Source organism: Varroa jacobsoni, unplaced genomic scaffold, assembly GCF_002532875.2.
Source record: "Varroa jacobsoni isolate VJ856 unplaced genomic scaffold, vjacob_1.0 contig01748, whole genome shotgun sequence".
Taxonomy (NCBI): domain Eukaryota; kingdom Metazoa; phylum Arthropoda; class Arachnida; order Mesostigmata; family Varroidae; genus Varroa; species Varroa jacobsoni.
The window spans coordinates 52327-71042 of NW_019214682.1; the positions used below are offsets into that span (position 1 = coordinate 52327).

An 18716-nucleotide genomic window follows, 5' to 3' on the forward strand; every position below is an offset into this window, starting at 1 on the left:
AACAGCGAGTACCATGCGGTGACTTACGTATGTATTATAGGATTATCATACATTGCGCAAGTTGTTGCATAATATAGTAAATGGAGAGGAATTTATTAAATACGGATAATGAGTGGAGTTCATAAAATTCTCTCGTGAATCTATTTTTTGCAGGTGTGAGCGAGCTGCGTGTCAGCTCGCGATTGTTCCTGCTACGTCGTGGCATGGAGAGGCCCCTGTTATCCTTCGAAGGACTCATCTTCCTGCTATTGTTACTACTCTATCAAATTAAGCCCATTCACTCAGGTTAGTTATATGTCCAAGAACTGTGCATATGGTTGTAGATCATTAGAACTAAGTGTTACTGAGCCCAAAAATTCTAATAGTTACAAGCTTCTAGTTCAAATATCAGGGGAACATAAATATATATGTTTTTATTAAGATATGTTCCTTTGGTACTTACGACGTTGGTTACTCATGATGCGTAACCGATAATATCGTCGATGAATAGGAACGAGGATCTCGATTGTCAACGGAGGAGTGTATGGGGATTAGGGTTTTCGTTACGAATAATCGAGTAAAAATTTGCTTGTTCGTACGATTAGTATGCATGCATAAAATGTTCCAAATATAAATTTTTACCATAAAGAAAATATTAGGTATTTTACCTCACCTAAAAATCTGCTTGAAAGATACTCTCTTGTATAAACTTAATTTGTATTATCCTTAAAAATAAGTTGGCTGATTCAACTAACTAGCTAGCTAAAAAAAAACTATAGTGTCTATCTTTCGCTGTACGTACTTAACGTCATTGTGAAGTGACGAGAACAATATTTAATAAAAATAATATTTTACTTACGCGTTGTCTAGTAGAATAGTAGTATTTGTGATAACAACAGAGGTGCCACCCGGCCCGTTGTAATTATACAGAGTATTGTTTGACTGACTTTTAAGTATATTATACGTCAGGATAATTAAGTACTTAATTCTATGTTTGTACGTGCGGTCTTCAGCGGTGAGTAACTGCCTAGGTGATGGCCTACTGCACGTGAAAATCAATGGTTTGCTACAGGCATACCTCTTTCTAACCGAAACCATCGCATTTTGGAAGTGTCTTGTATGAATGACTGTGGACGAACGTCATCTACGAAATATTTAAGGCAGCCAACGACACGAAAGGACCTTCCCGGAACTTTTCTGGACCCATCGTGCGTCTAGCAAATGTGTTTTAGCTGTTTACGAAGACCAATTATATTATACTTTGATTCACAGTGAGATAAGGCGTGCCTGGAACATTGTTATGATGGAGGGCCTCTTATAGTGCGGAGCCACCGGGTTGATTAAGGGGTTCCCGCCGACTACAGACGTAGCAATGATAGTGGTCTAATTCGTTCCTGCTGACGGAAGTTCACACCAATACTTCTCAGACCACTTCCACGCCCACAAGTTAAAGTTACTGATGAGCTCATTTCGGCCTCGATATGGGCGCATTTATATATTCATGCATTCGTTTTCAGAGGTATCCTAGCCAAGATAATAGTGAACAGATTTTTCGCTTTTTGGCTATCTAAGCCAATGCCCTGCGGCAAGACCAGACATAAAAATCGAGACATCCTGCCACTCATCGTATTGCTGCACGTCTTCTTCAAAGATCCTTGCCGTGGCCCTCGGCCTAAAGTGCCTTATACATTCCGACTTTGGAATATTTTGGACCTCAGTATGGAAACCGTACACCCGTTTGGCTCCGTAGTCACATATGGAAGTCAAATTAATATATCTGAGACATGATATCGGCGAAATCATATGTTCAAGCAAGATAGGGTGGTTTTGAATTCGTGCTTTAAGATTGTTCTCAGTCATATATGGTCATTTTCGTTCGTATCAGCTTTCGAGGTTGAAATATGGAACCGTAATGTCCTTCATTTGCGATAATTGCTATACTGCTTTGTCTATCGTTAAGCATAGGAAGTGGACATTTTGAAGTATGGAAACAGACGCTCATCATAGATGCCGCACTATTAAAGTTTATCATGCCAGATATATATATATATTCCAATCAAGTCCAAACATTAAAATAAACCCACTTCAAGTTCGAAAAAACTAATAAATAAGGCGAGAATAAACTTTGTGTTTAGGTATCTGCTGGGCCTTAGTCAAATTGACCGCTACCATCGTTCGGAACCGATTACGACTTCAACAGGTCTCCAGGAAACATTGTTTTTATTATTAAAAGCTTTTCATGAATCGACGAAATTAATTTGCTTATCGTGTTGCCTGCAATCTTGACGTATTGGAGAACAAACATGTCTTCGATAACTTGCTGTTTTTCGTCTAAACTTAACGATAGCATATAATATAATATTCGTTTATTATACGACAAGGGAGTAGATGAGGGGAAAGGTTTACATAAAAAAACAGAAGTTTTTCTTTAGCATTCTGTTGTTTCAGTCCGGTTGTAAACAAAGGTGCACCGCTGCTGCAACGCGCGCCACAGCGACAGTCAAAACACGCCAGGGGCTGATTTTATTGCCAAACTCAATAATCAGCTGATCGACAATACTCAAACATAAAAATCTGCAGCAAAGCTTTGGGCAAGTCTGTCGCCTGGCCTAGAATCGCGTCTACCGTTAGATTTCAGACAATAAAGGCGATTGCAGGTAAAGCTCATAGCACTCCATGCTTTCAACACTGTAAACGGGTTTTTCAATTAATTTAAAAAAAAAAATCTGTTTTTTTGAGTATAATAAATAATGGTCAACGGGAATACTGATGAAGTTTCCTCTCATTTCATTCCACCCTTGAATAAGCTGTAATTAATTAAAGGTATGTCACACTTATTTCGTAGATGAACTGAAGTTGTTTTTGTTGTTCTTTCTTCCTAATTTTTAGGTGCCCACTTTAAGAAGAAACTCCAATCGATATAATAAAATCCAATTTACGAAACGAATAAACCAGTACCCCGATCGTTAATATATTCAAACAGGAGTAAAAAATGCGTTTACGGGTGAAGTTTATTATAAGGCAGTGTCATCGTCACTTTTATTAACTCTTTTCCCTGCTAAGAAGATCATCGCCGCGTGGACCGTTTTTGACGTTAATGATGCCCACAGCCTGATGCGCTCGTACGGTTTTGACGGGCGCCGTTACAGCTGCCCTGCTATCACCAGCACCCTTTCATTAACAACAAAAGTAGCGTTATTACTGATCAGGACAGTTAACTTAAGCCTGCTCTTGTTGTCGACGTACGTACTGCCCACGCGAGCACAATGACGCGATAGCTGGCCAGTAACTTTCATATATTACTTATTGTTTCGAACTATTTGTTTACGCCTATGAACCTCTGATAATAATTTGTTGGCCCTGTATAATTATTTTTGCTCGTGATCCGCCAAGAACTCGCACTGCTCGTGGCTGGCCAGTTCAAGCCCGTTCCCGTTATTCAGCCTGTCGTTGTTGCTATAGTTGTTATACATGCCAACACTCAACATACTCGGGTCAAGAAAACATGCATATTTTCTTGATCCGAGTAGCTGGGCCTGTGTGAGTCGGGGGTTGAATGCGGCGTTTCGTTCAAGGTGATCCATGGCGGTATATCAAATTGCTCTGCTTACGGTATACGCACGTGTGGGTTTGATATCCGACTTCAAAAGCTGTGCATATAATAAAATGATTCTCAAGTTGATTATGGGGGCACAATGTTGTAGCTTGACCGCGAGCTGCAAAAGTAAACATTTACTCGAAAACAATGTAAGGATTATCGGTAGATTAGGAGTGTCTAGTATGGTGTCATGGGGCGTTGTTTGTCTAGCTTCATTGACACATAATGCAGAGACTTCATCTAGATGGCCGATATGGCTTCACCTAACGTTCGATATAACCTAAAGTAAACGAATAGAGACAAAAAATTCTGATCTTATAACTATTATTAATAAAATTTTATACGTTGTTGTCCTTACCGTCGGACCCAGCTGCCACAACGCCTACATTTAAACATATTTGCCTCTAAAAAGCTATTTTCTGTGTGGTCACAATATGCACTTGATTTCCATATAAAAGTGAAGAAAAAGGCACAAAAATGTAGGACTAACGATGAAATATTGCAAAGACATATGACATAAGAATGAAATGACGTAGTCAACTTTGAAGATGGCGTCATGAGGAAAATCTGCACGAACAATTTTATCATTATTAGTAACTATACCAGTAACTCTTACATGCTGCCTGCCAAATAAAGACCGATAGAAAAAAAACTCAATTTATTCAACATTTTAAGGAATATCAAGTATGGCAAAGAAGAAAAAGCGTTTGCATTATTAAAAAAAGGTAATACTGATGTTCGAAATGTGACTGGTTGACTGACTCAGACAAATGGGAATCACCTGTAATAGGGGTCGAGGTTATAATCGTAGAGTTTTCGCAAGACATATATATATATATACATATATAACTACATATATATTATTGTATAGAAGTAACTGTATCATGACAGTCCTATATTTTCCGTTGACAACTGTGAGCGTAGTTCACTGCGGATAGTATTTTGAAACAGGAAAACCCTACATGGCTAAAAGTTGGCGGCAAAACTAACAAAAAAGATTACAAAGGGTATCGAATCTGACCTTATCGAGTACCATTTGTTATTTTTAGATCGTCATTACATATTATATTTTGATAGATACTATGGTGATAAAAGCCTAGCAGATCTGAGATCGTGTGCATATTGTGTGCTTATACCCCATCTATTCTCATCATCGTGTTCATTATATTAAACCAAAAAAGTTCGTATAGTGGAAATGAATATATCAGCTATTGCCTTAGGACGGAATGAAACTATGGTTCGTTACCGATATACGTACACGAAAGCAGTGTGCTTATTACTGAAGTGAATAGAAGCACTTAGAAATCCGTATGCACAAAAGCGTCTTTTGCCTACTGTTTTCTAAGTGGCACGTACGACCCTATGGAGGACCCATCACACAAAATACCAGCACATTGTCGGAAAAAGTGGGATATTTAGAAATCTCGGCTAGCAAACTCGAAAGTATAACATAAGGGAGTCAGGAACTATAAATGCTATATATAAGTCCCTTGATCTACCAGCCAGCTTCAGTCAGTCATATATATGTAAGTACTAACGTTTCCTGCTTATGAACAGCTTTGAATATATACCACCTTTAGCCACTGCTGTGGAATACTGTTCATAATGCAAAAAAAGCTATACTTAAAAAAAAACACTTAAAGATACTCTCAGGGGTTATTTTAGATTAGGTAGTAGTGAAAATTTGCGATAATATTTTAATTTTACACAGACATAGGGTAACAATCCGTCTCATTCAAAAAATCAAGAATGACCTGTGTCAAGATACGTCTTTTTCCCTTTCTAAGGTCTATATTGCGTACTTAGTGTTCTTTTAAACACTTTTAATTATACGTCCAATTTTCTTCTTATCTTTTTCGCATTTTTGATATAAATCTATCACCTTTTTTGTAAGAAGCGTAACATAATTTTGAAGAAAATATTTATTCTGTCCATCTTGTGTGGATGTCAAAAAAATGTTTCTTTTTATCGAAGCTTTCAACGCCTATCATCGGCATAATCGTCGCCACATAGGGAAAGGCAAGTCGACATCAAAAACACGTAATACTAGAATTATTTATAATTGGTCCAGACCGGCCGCGCTGAAAACCCGAATCAGATCCGCTGTATAGAAAGGGAATATTGCGGTTAAATTTGGCGGGGTTGCCATTAAGGTACTTGAAAGCAATACGTGAAACGTTCTAATGCAATAGCTTTTATTGCTTCTTGGATCAAATCTAATAGTAAACTTTCTCATTGTATGTACGCGTATGTGCATACTGTTGTAGATCCGGCGGCATCGGAAAGTGGTGGAAGCGGAAATTCTATGGTGGCTCAGCTGTTGGCTGGAAAAAGCGGGATTGAGGAATCGGCATTACGAGAGTTCGATGAAGAAGCATATGACGTTTGCCGACGGTATATTGCACTGCACGATACCGAACGACGCACTGGAGTGCATCTCCCACTACAAGGTAAATCCCTACCAAAATAGATTAGGAAAACTCTCAAAGTATGCGTAAACGTTTCGTGCAGCAAATGATCTTTGATTAATTATTCTCGAGAGTCGCAACCGGTTGCTTTTGGATACAGATCCGTACAAATGGGATTCGTTATAAATAAAACAATATAACAACATCTAGCTTCTAACATAATCAATGGCTAATCTCTGTGTAAAGGTCGTATTATGGAATGGAGTTTTCTTTTTTGTAGCTTTTTTGTTATTACGATTGAGTGAGCATGCCCTCGGGATCGCCTGTTCGGTATAGCATTAAAGACCCGCCCCCGATATAACATCCAGCTGCAGTGGGTTTTGCTGGATATATCTGGAGTTTCCCTAATAGACATATGAAATAGTTCTATAGTTCATAGTCACTATGGTAACGCGTTCCAAGAGATGCGCATTAGCTACCCAGGCCATGACACTCCCCTGCTTAAAATTGAGTTACCTAGAATCGTTTCTAAACGCGGCTGTTCTAGTGTAGATCAATGGCAAATCGATAGCAGAAGACAGACGATACAAATAAAAAGAAAACATGATTTTCAACTTCTCTAAGGAGTAGATATGGTTGGTACTTGTCGCTTGGTAAGTTTGATCAGCACTGTCCATAATGCTTAGTCGTCGTTAGGCATCACCGCGCGTAATACCCGAATTTATGTCCTATTGACCATGTACGCACAATTGCCAACGAACGGTGCTTTTCGCATAGGTCTAATTACCAATAAAAAAGAACCTGATGCTATGGATTACTGTCTACCTAACCTTTCTGTATACATGAAATTATTAAATACGTAAACATATTTACTACCTGACGTAACAGTTAACACCCAATAAATATTCTTGACTTTGTAGATTCTGGATAAATAGTGGCTAACGCCTTTGTCGTTACCTCGCCCTTTAGGTTATTAGCTGGCTATTTTAAAACCCCTTCAAGAACCGAGGTTCTGCTGGAAATCTAGTTGGATCCTAGTTTCCTCCGCGATTGGAATTATAAATTCAACAAACAAGGATATAACAGCTTACCGTTTCTTTAAGCTTCTCTCACAGGAGTTTATCTCTAAGGGTAGACATTGGTATAATATAATTTTTTACAAGAACCATTCTTTTATTTTTTATGCCCCCAATTAAAATTACCTTTAAAATAATAACATAAATATTCATAAAACCTTCTTGTGTAATATTATATATATTTATATAGATTGATTTTTATTCATAATTAACTATATATATATATATATATATATATATATATTTTTTTTTTTTTAATAAGACTCATTTAAACCCTTATTTCACGCGATTTTGGGTCAAAAACTAGTTACAAAGACATCTGTGTGCGTGTACTTACAGTAAAAGCTTTCTTACTTTAATAATCCTTGTAACAGAATCGAGCGTTTGCGTGCACGTATAGCCGTGATTTTGAAATATCTGTCTCATTCGTGACATCATAGATCGCGTTCGCCGTTTACCAAACGCAAGATCAGATATTGATACAGTCGATTTTCTCTGAGTCTTAATCTTTGATTGTGCCCAATTAATAGACGCTCCACAATCAATATATTTGTATCGGATTTATTTCGTGAGAATATCTACATGAAACTTCATCTTATCCTTATGAAAACGAAAGATTATGCAAAATCCAATGTAGATGATACCGACGCTGGCAGTATACTGGCTGCTGAACAGCTGTTCACCATAAAATGTTTGTTCGCAGGTGGGAACTTTCGGGAATCGGTTGGCGGTGGGTCTTTAAACACTGCAAGAGATGGTATTGTAGGAGACGAGGAAGACGGTGAAGCGACTTCGACAGGAATTGCCCTTTCGAGGGAGATCAGGCGGCCGCCATCACGAGCCCGCGTTTATGCCTACAGAGGGCAAGGTCAGTGGCAGCTGAAACTACAAATATGCATTTTTTAGACTTTAAAAACTAAAACGACGTTTGCTCTGCAAAAGTATGAATGTTTTACAGATTCTTACGTGTAAAGTACAATGTAATTTTTTTATGGTAATGATAGTATTAAGCTATGAATTATGAGAAGCTAGCAATCAAGAGCTACTTGAACGGTATACCAAAAACTGGCTTCTCTCCCTAAAGAAACAAATCTTATACGTTTTAAATTGATTTGACGACAGCTAGTAATAACACCTAAAATAAATAGAACTAACTGTAGAATCATTCGGTGAAACATCGCCACATGTAATAGCATATAGTCAGACACGTAAGCATTGCCACGATCATCATTACCATGACGACAATGATAATGACGTCTGTTAATGCGCACTATGTTTGTATATACTCTTGCTAGATTTTTTCAAATTTGGCTCGTATTTTATTATAAAGCACATGTAATTGACCATATTTAAACAAGAACAGATATATCAACGAATTTTTGCACGTATGTAAAAAACATCGTTCCTGAAAACCACCTTCGTTTAATGTTTTCCACTGTTATTGCAGCTTCTATTTATCACTTAAACCACTAACTAGTCATTTTTAAAACAATAATTTTTTAGTCCGCAATTATTGGACGCCCAGCGAGATTAGTTTTGATAGTAGGCCAAAAGTGCCAAAGGTGTAGGAACTCGAAACGGCAAAAAATTAAAGAAGGATGCAAAAAGCTACAAAAAGTCTCCGAAAAGTCAACGGCTGACGCTTGATCAACAACTGATTCGTTTTCTCTGTAAAACAACCGTTAGTTTTTTGTAATAAAAATCCAGATCCATTAAAATGTTTGTTCTTTTCTCTAATTTGATGATTTTTCTATCTCATGAAATTCCAAAGCTTACGAAAGATCTTTCATTTTGCTTTATAAATATGTTACTCAAATTTTTCAGAAATTACATAGAAATTGACAATAACATATATCGTTGATTTCCGGCAAAAAAAAACTTTTAATTTTCGGGCAGGATTTGTTCAGTGCGAGAAGATTAGAGGAGCTCTGGTCCTTGCTCTAAGTCCGAAACAAGCGCAGTGTTCTTATGATCGCATGCCCGTTATGACACAAAACCTGCGAGAGTTTGTTTCAATTTAGATATCGTTCTTCCTATAGCGAGCTCAACCGTCGTGGACAATTGCTTATATTGCTTTATATCTTAGCGTAGCCACTTAGTCATTATAGCAAAGTCGACAAATGGTATTCATAATTATTTTATTTAGGACTCTGCGTATAAAACGGTGTCTGTCCGTCAGTTACTGGAAGAGGTCACTGATACCGGATGACCGGACTTGTAACTTGTAGACAAGTTAAACTATATCTGTTACTGGTCTCTTCAGACTGATTGCAGTATCTGGCATTAACTGAAGAACAACTTATCCCGACGAAGGTGATGTTTCATGTTGAGTATAAGCTAGAGTCAAAAATCGCTCTAGCTTACCTCGGAGATAGTAAGGAGCAGAAAAATAGATTTTCTACAGAGAGCGAATCTAGAACTGCAATTGTAATCCAATAAACGGTAATCCTTGACTGGACACCAATAGTGGTAGAATTAAGCCAACATCGAGTGGAGCAAATACAAGATTTCTGCCACCAGCCGGAAGACAGCTTTACACATAGGGGGTGGCCGGTGCACACTGACAGTGAGCATTTGGTCAGTTCCTGCAACGACGAATGCAACCCTGTTACATACCTAAGTCTATACGCTGCTGGCTAGAATCACTTACGATAAATACATAACCGAGACGAGCGCCTACTGCTTTTATTTCCCCATTTCTACATGTATATGCATGATCGATACAAACCCCAATTAAGTGCCAACGACAAAAAATAGTACTAAGGTTTTAATCGGTAAAACACGATCATCCACATATGGCGATAGAATTATCATTGCCCAATACGACGAACAGCACACGGTGGACAATTCCCAAAAATCTCAATTCAATACGTAAATGAGTCAGTAGCCTTTTGTTTTTCTCGGTATATAATACGAGGCAGTATAGACTTGCGTCTATGCCGAACAGTAGGTCAATACGATCGCAAAACTGCCAGACTGTTACTTGTTCATTATCGGGTAAGTTACAAATAAATCAAATATTGCGCATTCACTATGGCCGGAAAGGCATCGGGACATGGGACATCTGGAGTCACCGCAAGGCGAACGCTTTTATCGAAGTAACAGACAGGCAGTCGGTCATAGCAGGCCTGCGAAAAACCAGGATCGATAACGAAGTAACTAACCGAGTAAGCAAGGTTCGATCTTGAACTGCGTTGAACAGAAAGACAGGAACTGGAAGTTGCAGAGGTAGAACAACTGGTGACTATGAGCGCATGAAATAATTATAAGAAGTTGAGCGCAGAGTGAGTGAGTTACAAATAGTAATCATAAGCATCGCTGTGGTGCAAAAAAGCCGAAAAACGGCCTGCGCATATCCAGCCACAGTTTCTCATTAGTAGTACCCCCGACAGGTATCTTATTGAATATAATTAAACACAAGAATAAGTGTCATTTGTGGTAAGTAGAATATATCGTGAAAAAATACTCTAGAATAATATAGCAATTTCTACTGACAAAATTAGACTGGCTTCTACGATTTTAGGCCTCTTATATAGAACTGTGCGGCGAATAAAAGTACTCACTTACCATACAAATTATAGCAAATTTTACCTTGGTCCTAACCGTTTCGGCTAGGTAGATTAGGTACCACGTGAGGTCATTCACGGCACACGATTACAATTGCAAAAGTAAGAAACAAGCATAGGTTGTAAGAATACGTTAATTACATAAAAAAAAAAAAACAATAATGGGAGCGTGCACTCTGCTTTTTAAATAGGATTCATACCGATAGTTTACAAATAGCCACCCAAGGTAGTCGCAGATAACACCAACGGAGCCTGACAGTTAGTATGCTGGCCTGTATGCGTATAATTACATGGATTCGGGTCGATACCATATGTGTTGTCATAAGCAACTATTATTTCCTATGCGCAAACTTAGTTTATCTAAAAATGTTTAATCGATAGGGATAATTGTATTTGCTTTTGGCTACTTTAGCTGCCAGTATGTGTAAAAGGACAGCGCACTAATGTAAAGGTCTGTTAGGCTTAATAATGCCAGATGGCTCTGAGAGCTGCCAGGACTGGAGAATCAACTGAGAAAATAACCTCTGTCAACAGAGATACGGCTTTGGTACTTATCGTGGATGTCCATGGAGCATATCTAGAAGACAGCTGCATATCGGATTAGTAAAGATAGAAAAAAAGAAGGTTCGACTCGATTCTTTTTTTTTGAATGAAACTTTGCGTTGTAACTTGAAGGCCTATGTTAGAAAAAGCACAAACATTTAAATCGATTCATAAATGAGTTTCATAAGGGAAGTATACTTTGACTTTCCCCTTAAAGGGCTGGAGGACGACCTCTGACGATGAGGATAGCACTGAAGAAGTAACGCTTATCGGTAACTCGTCTCGATCCGTTCTTATATCGGAGGCTCAAACTGTGAAAAAAGCCTGGCCACCTGAACCTTCACAACGCATTTAATGCACCAGCATTTTTCGATCAAAAGTCATCAGGTGCATTTCTGATCCATGGCAAACCTGCAGAAGCTTGTGCATGTAACACCTAACTTAAAATTCTGTTAGAGAAACAGCGATCATTAGAAATTGTCGGCAGCAGTGGTAGCTTACGAGTGTTTCAGGGTGATACTCACTTAAATAGCATGAAAAGTTAATTATCTATGAATCAATAATAGTACTATAGACATTATTTGACGGCATCTCCTGGTAAAGCTGTGTCGCAGCACAACCCAGCTCCCTTATCAATCTGTATTTTTGGCTAGGGCTACTAATTGGCATAGCGATAGGTACAAAGGCGTTATGGGTTATGATAATTAGTTGACGCAAATGATGACGTTTCGAGATCTGCGTACGGCATCGTCACTGAACATTTCGTCTAACGGCTGGCTCCCACAACGAAACGAAGTTTGTGTATGCCTGGATTTGAACCTAGACCATTACGTGCCCTTGATATCAGCAACGAAGTACGTCACCCACTATGCTATCGCGGTAACTCCATAGATAGACCAGTGGAAAGCTATATTGACTGCATCAGTATTCGATAGGGATATGCTCCGTATATGTTTAGCTGATGCGAGGTTACTCTGGCTGGTTGCGAACCACTGCTTGAATTGTCATCACATATAGACTCACTGATTCCCGCCTGCCTAGTCGTAGCAGGATTTGCAGGACGGTTGGCTAGACATGCACGATAAATACACTTGCGGGTCTTGCGTCGCTTGCTTTGTTTCGGTTATTCATTATTCCTGTACATAGGACAGCGATAATCACGTCTCATGTTCTCTAACACTGATGCCAAGCTATGAAAGGAAAGCCGTAAGACGATAAAATATACTTGTCTTTATGAAACGTTTTCTTGTTTTAAGGCGAAGAGGGCGACTACGGAGTATCGACAGAGTACACAAAAGTGGTCTCTTCGAAAAAGTAAGTGAACTCACCCATCGACATATCAAACAATACGAAGCGACTTCAAAACTACTTTATAGTTCACAGGTATAGGGCGCCAAGCTGCTAGAAGCAGATCAAGTCAAATAAGCAACACGAACCTTATCTACGCCCGGTCAAGCTCCATATTTCATAGAGGAACGTTAAATATTGATATCATAGCAGAGTTATACAATAATAAATACTGATAGGATATAGCAGCACCCTTCTCTCTAGATAGTTTTAGAAATAAACATTCTCAGGAATATGTTTCAAGCTCCTGGATACCTATACCAACTCTGTGAGCAATAGATACAGGAAGCATGAAACATTTTTGGAACATTTACCGACACTTATGGAGCTCTACAAAATAGCTTTTAAATCGAATTAGAATAGTTTACTGGAATCAATGGAGCCATCCGTCTCTGGACGCTATTAAATGTATTTAATATGATAAATCCAAAAAAAGAGATCTTCTCTACTTAACGAGATGAATTATTGGGATGTTTCCTCTAAAAGAGATACGCGAAAACAGCACCATCGTAGCAATCAAGTGACAGCTCACTCTGATTAGGCTGATTATGAAACTATTTTTCCTGCTTATTATATACTGCGTGGAAGAGAAATGATAACTAATTAGCTTAAAAGCCAAAGAAGTATTTTGCATCTCGCTTATTTGTCCGCGGTAAAGTTGGCCAGATCTGTCAGTTATCGAACTGTTCGGATGATCACCAGAAACAGTTGAAGGGTAAACCGAAGTCACAATCTGGATAAGGTCTAGACAGGCACAGAATAGAAATCGGTTTATGACGCAGCACCTGTCTCGCTTAGGCTAAATTTAAGGGGTGTACGAGAATCGCCAGCAACAGTACCGCTTAATCGGAGTTAAACGATTAGTTTGCGGAAAAAACTCAGATCGGAATACGGCGTAACCATTGAATAGTTACTTCCAAATTCTAGAAGTGTCTCTTATGGTAAGCGCGACACAGTGTGCAAGCAAGATAAAAAAAAAACACTAATCGGTGTTAGCTTAGTGATTAAGCTAAATAAAAATTAACCTCTACGATCTAGAGCTATAAGATGCTGGACCGGTCGTCGTGCTGACCATAATGATGATGTAAAGGACGCCCACTTAACTTTGGTTTGTGTTTTTTTTTTGCAGGCGCAGCTGTATCAGACGTGGCGGATCTTGCGACGCTCGTCCGGGCGACTGCTGCTATCATTCGTCATGTCGCTGCAATCTTTGGGGCACCAACTGCCGATGCATGCGTATGGGCCTACTGCAGAGATGGATCAATGGTCGGCGTCGCTGAATGCCAGATATGCAGAGAACGCGGTTACGACCAGCTGCTGACACCCGCTACCCCAGTGATTACAGCTCTTACTACAACTACTATTATGATAACACTACGCACTATGCTGATGCCGCTGCTCGAGATTAAATCGAATATATGATACGATAACAATGACATTGCAGATCCGCATGTCATATAATCGTACCAAGGTGACTTGTGTCAAACGATTACCTAATTCGTTACTATTGTAATAAGCGAAGTGACGCAGCGAATCGGATATATGAGCGACGGTGGCATTCTTGCAATTACCGCAAACCCCCCACCCCACTCCCGCCTCTACCTGACGCCTACGCTACGAAAGTGAAAAATTCAGAGCCCCAATAAATACGTACTGCATCATCATTCGAAATGTTGTCAGACTAGACTTTATCTAAAAGCACTAATGAAACTATAACAAGCAAAATATTTATAGGTATGACACGTTTGCATTTATAGACGGAACGCTGGTTAGCACTTCATATGATCCGACGATCCTTAACGAAACATCTTGAAATTCTAGGTCTAGGAAGAAAGGTCACGTTCCTTAGTACAGCTTGTGTTCTCGTTCGCGCGTGCGACGACCTTACTAGCACATCGAATGCAATGTGCTTCAAGCCACTCCAGAAGAAGAGAAGAACCTAGACAAAGACCAGTAGAATCCTCATTATAGCTTCGTCGTCTTAGATGACCCAATAGCTTAGGTCCTGATCTCTTCGAAATCAAGTTGTTTCTCTCGAAGCTCGGTGCTTTCTTCTTAAAGCCAACATGCTTTTACGGTTGTACGTAATCTGTCCGCCCGAATCAGTTAAATGCAATTCAAAGAGCTCGCTTAAATAGAAGAGAGAAAAATTTCTTATCACCTATCGGCTAAATGCACATTATAATGCCATCCAACGGGTGGCGATATAGCGAAGAAAAAATACAGGGACATTTGCGCAACAATCCTCACTACCCGTACGCGTTTTCCGTCGGTTGAAGACATAAAAAACGGAAATTTATCATATGTCTTTCTTAAGCACGTTCTCTAATTGACATATTAGGTCGACGCAACTCGTGTTGCGTATATTTTGGTCAGTTGGGAACCTGAGCGGGTCCCTCGCTGACAGACTTCTCAGAATGACTTCGCTTAATGACCGCTTCTGTCTCCTTCGCCTAGCTTCTTCGCTTCAATTCTTTTCAACAGCTACGGCTTCGACGCTTCATTGGATTCGCCATGTCCCTCTGGTCTACCTCATTCTTGATTACCCAAGTGGCGAACACTCGTTTAGCCAGAAGCAGCTTGTCATGACATGGCAACATTTGCTGCTACTGAACCTCGTGGTAGGTATAACTATGACTGAATTTTTACGAATATTAGTAGTGATTAAGGATCATTGCTGTTGCCATATAACAGTACTAACAATAGCTAATATGATTATTAGTATTTTGCCGACCTGTCGCCAAGCGTCGGCGATTCATGGAACAGTCCGAGGAACCTCTCGCACGCAAAAGTACTCTAGTAAATATCTCATTGATAGAGAGTAAAAATGAGAAGCAATCTAACACAGTCTGATCAATGTAGCCTGATTATTATTGTTCAGATTCGTGGGTTTCGGATACGTAGCTCTGATACGCGAAGGCCCCGTTGCTCTCACCGTTCCAATGTTGAAGTGCTAGTCGTGATCAATTGAACAATAAACAAATGATTAATTAAAACGAATAAATATTGAATACATCAAGTATGTCAGCTGTCTATGTCAATGTGATTAGTTCTTTTTCCTCAGAGATGCAGAAGAAAATATATATATATATAAGCAAGTACGCCCTGACTAGTAGATACAGAACTGCGTGTCGGTGATATACAGGTGTCATAGCACAGGGTAATATCCCTTATCTATCCCGTAACAGGATCGCTTTGGTTTATACTTAACTGTAGTGAAAGGAAGCTTTAAATGAATGTCTATCCATAGCGTCGCGGTGAGTCTATCACCAGTCGTAATAGCGAAGTCTACGAACGGTCGCGTAAGTTTTAACTGTCTCCACACGAAACACAGCAGCCTGGTTTACCTGGCGCAACATAGAGAGCTTGTCGGCACTACTGCCCTGTTCTATTATTCGATACCCGCTTAGGTCGTCTAAGTAAATCAGAGTTGATAACGCCATCGAGGGAGGGACAAGGCGTTTAGGTTTCAGCTGACACTAATCCTAGGTTATATGTATCATTCTCTCGTGTAAATTTTAATGTATAATAAAGCAGTATATATTTATACAAGATGAGTCGTTATTTTTTTCAATTAAAGTAACGAACTATGAAATATCCCTTGTATTGATGCATTTACTCAGACTGAAGGTGCTACAAGTAGGATAAGCGCGCTGCATAATGATAGATAAAAGTGCCTACCTGGCACTTTTATCTATCATCGACCAGAATCAAACGAGATATTATGCACCACCATGATAGACGTAGTCAATAGCCAAGATCTGTTTCAAATAGAAGAACTAAACTAACCGGTATTCAGTGCACTAATGTTTAAAACGTTATTAATCTTGTCTTGCAAATACCGTTTACGAGAACACAATTTAATAACAGGTCGTCTAAGCAATGTCCACTTTCCTTGAGCAAAGAACAATTATCTATTACGTTGCAGAGTCTATCCAGATCTGCTCGAAAAACCTCACCTGCGAACCTTCATCACTCAGAATCGTTCAGCAGCATCAGCTCATCAGAAATAGATCACAAATCCTTCATTCACATAGGCCTTCTAAGGAGCAGAAGATCAACATCAAAAAGTTGAAAGCTAATAAAGATACACATAAGCAGAAAATCGAAACGTCACCTACCTAATATTGTACGTAGTATAATCAAAATTTGGTCTTAGATCCTATTCTGATAACGAGCGGACCAAATTATAAAAGTTACAATAACCTTGTCAAGCTCAAGTAATATTCTTCGGATCGGGCTTTAATAATGCATTTTTCTCCCTTTAAAATGGCTGGCTGTTAGTCTTTCGCTTCGACCAGGATTTTTTTTTTTAATTTTAGTAGAATTTACTCCGTACACATTTTCTTTGAGATTAGTTCTGTCTCTGTTTTGCGACAATAACTTGTGTTTGTTTGTTCTCTCTGTCGCAGTAGCGTTCCAGTGTTTTACAATCTCGGGGCTTAAATTTTATAGAATCAGCTGGAAAGGCGGACAAAAATAAGCAGACAGCTTCGCAGAATTTCGCTGTACGAGTAAGAAACGGTTCGGCCAGTCGGCCAAATCTCATTGGAGTTCTCACTGGTTCTTTTAGACAATGTATAATTGTTTTTTCCTTCACTTGATCAAAATAGAAACGTTCTCTGTGTTGTTTTTGTACGAAACGAGCACTGACCACCGGTGGCGAGCGACAACAGTGGTAGCTGTTGTAGCTAAAACAATTTAGCTTTGAATTGTTGTGAACCCGTAATAGTATTCTCTATTCACTAGAAGCTTGTCGTTCCAGCATACTTACACTCTTTCGGTTTCGATTGCCCTCCATCCAACAGGACCTTGATAGTAGTGTCTTTAAGATTTACCTACATTTTGTTTCATGTCTTCCAATGCCACATTCCTGACAAATGGTAAAGCCTCTATGCGAAAAGGGACAGTGCAGTATTTCGAAATGATTGTATTATTGTTCATTCAAAACGATCAGTGAGAGACAGAGTCGAGCTGTCCGATGATTTCTTGAGAGCATCTCCATCCAAAATGCGTATTTAATACATAGTTCGCGTTAGGATTGAAGCTGAAAGATTGAAATCAAGTCTGTCGTGGATTAAAATTGCAAGGGATGTAGCCTACGCCAGCCGCCAATAGATTAATAACCAGAAAAGTATTTGATCGCCCCCCAAAAACGAAACAGTCCATGAACGATACTATTAATTTCTGGTCGACATATTACTGTGTATTGTTAAAAAAGTGTGTCATTATTGGCAATTTTTTTAGGGTCCGTGTGAGCATGGTCCAATGCCGGAATCGCTTTCATTGTCTGACTGTGACGAAAACATGCGTACATCATCTTCTGTATTTGTAGCTAAGACAGAGTCTAACCTAAACTAAATAGGTGTAATAAAACTAAATAATAAATAACTAAAAAGGTTTATGACCCCTTATGAATGGCGGTGGAAAATCGTAAATAATACATATTTTGCCTAATGTATTGTCATTGGCCATAACTATCGTTTCTTCAGTATAAACATTTTTGGGCATGCTACAACAATGCGCGAAACACATTTAACCTATCGGTGATTCGTATCGTTTTTCTAAATTTAGAGCGCGCGCAAACTAGCCGTCCTAATCATTGATAGGGCAATGAGGAAGAAGCCTTCATCAGCGTGTCCGTTTCAGTAGGGAACTCGATTGACGTTCATTAATATTTATCCAAATGCTGACGACAATGTTATCGATTGAGCTAAAATACCGCTACCTAATTCCTTTCATAGGGATCTCTGTAACGTCATAATATTAACCCTTACCGTATTGGGTATCATCGTGGAATGGGATAAAATGGTGGGATTTCAGCAAAATCAGCAGTAGCGTTTCGTGTTGATATTCCGCACTAAATACAGTCGGTGCATTCTATTTTACCATCTGTTTCCTCGCTGGTTTGCTGATGATTTGAATGACTGTGTAGGTAAAGTGTTGAAACGAAAAGAAGATGAGGTAACTCCGAAAAGCAGCAGACCCTATTTAGCAGACTACTTGATCAAAACAAATACACACAGCGCGAAACTCCTGAAACGCTACACGTTGCTAGGAAGCTGAGGGAAAACTTCCAGCTATCGTCATCCGTATCAAGGATCGGCATTAAATGCGTACTACGAAGCGAGAGGTTTCTGTGGTTATTTGCGAACTTCAAAGAGATAGACTTATTCCGTATAATTTCGTCCAGAGGTAC

The 18716-nt window shown here is 39.1% G+C and overlaps 1 protein-coding gene and 1 long non-coding RNA gene across 6 annotated transcripts in view; one reads left to right on the forward strand and one right to left on the reverse strand.

Annotated features, from left to right (window-relative positions):
* The window catches only part of LOC111272178 (uncharacterized), a 51845-nt gene extending 37664 nt beyond the window's left edge, over positions 1 to 14181 (forward strand). For all 5 annotated transcript variants that reach the window (XM_086973188.1, XM_086973189.1, XM_086973190.1 and 2 more), the window contains 5 exons: positions 154 to 285; positions 5845 to 6027; positions 7765 to 7929; positions 12427 to 12484; positions 13647 to 14181. In XM_086973188.1, the coding sequence (XP_086829314.1) occupies positions 204 to 285; positions 5845 to 6027; positions 7765 to 7929; positions 12427 to 12484; positions 13647 to 13797 (639 nt within the window). In that variant the 5' untranslated portion in view covers positions 154 to 203 and the 3' untranslated portion in view covers positions 13798 to 14181. The remainder of the gene's footprint in view (positions 1 to 153; positions 286 to 5844; positions 6028 to 7764; positions 7930 to 12426; positions 12485 to 13646) is intronic.
* LOC147751894 (uncharacterized) lies at positions 7852 to 17261 on the reverse strand. The gene is made up of 3 exons (XR_015315619.1): positions 16724 to 17261; positions 16477 to 16559; positions 7852 to 7946 (listed from the first exon to the last, which is right to left on the reverse strand). It is a non-coding gene; the product is annotated as an uncharacterized LOC147751894 (long non-coding RNA).
* Between the last annotated feature and the right edge of the window lie 1455 nt (positions 17262 to 18716).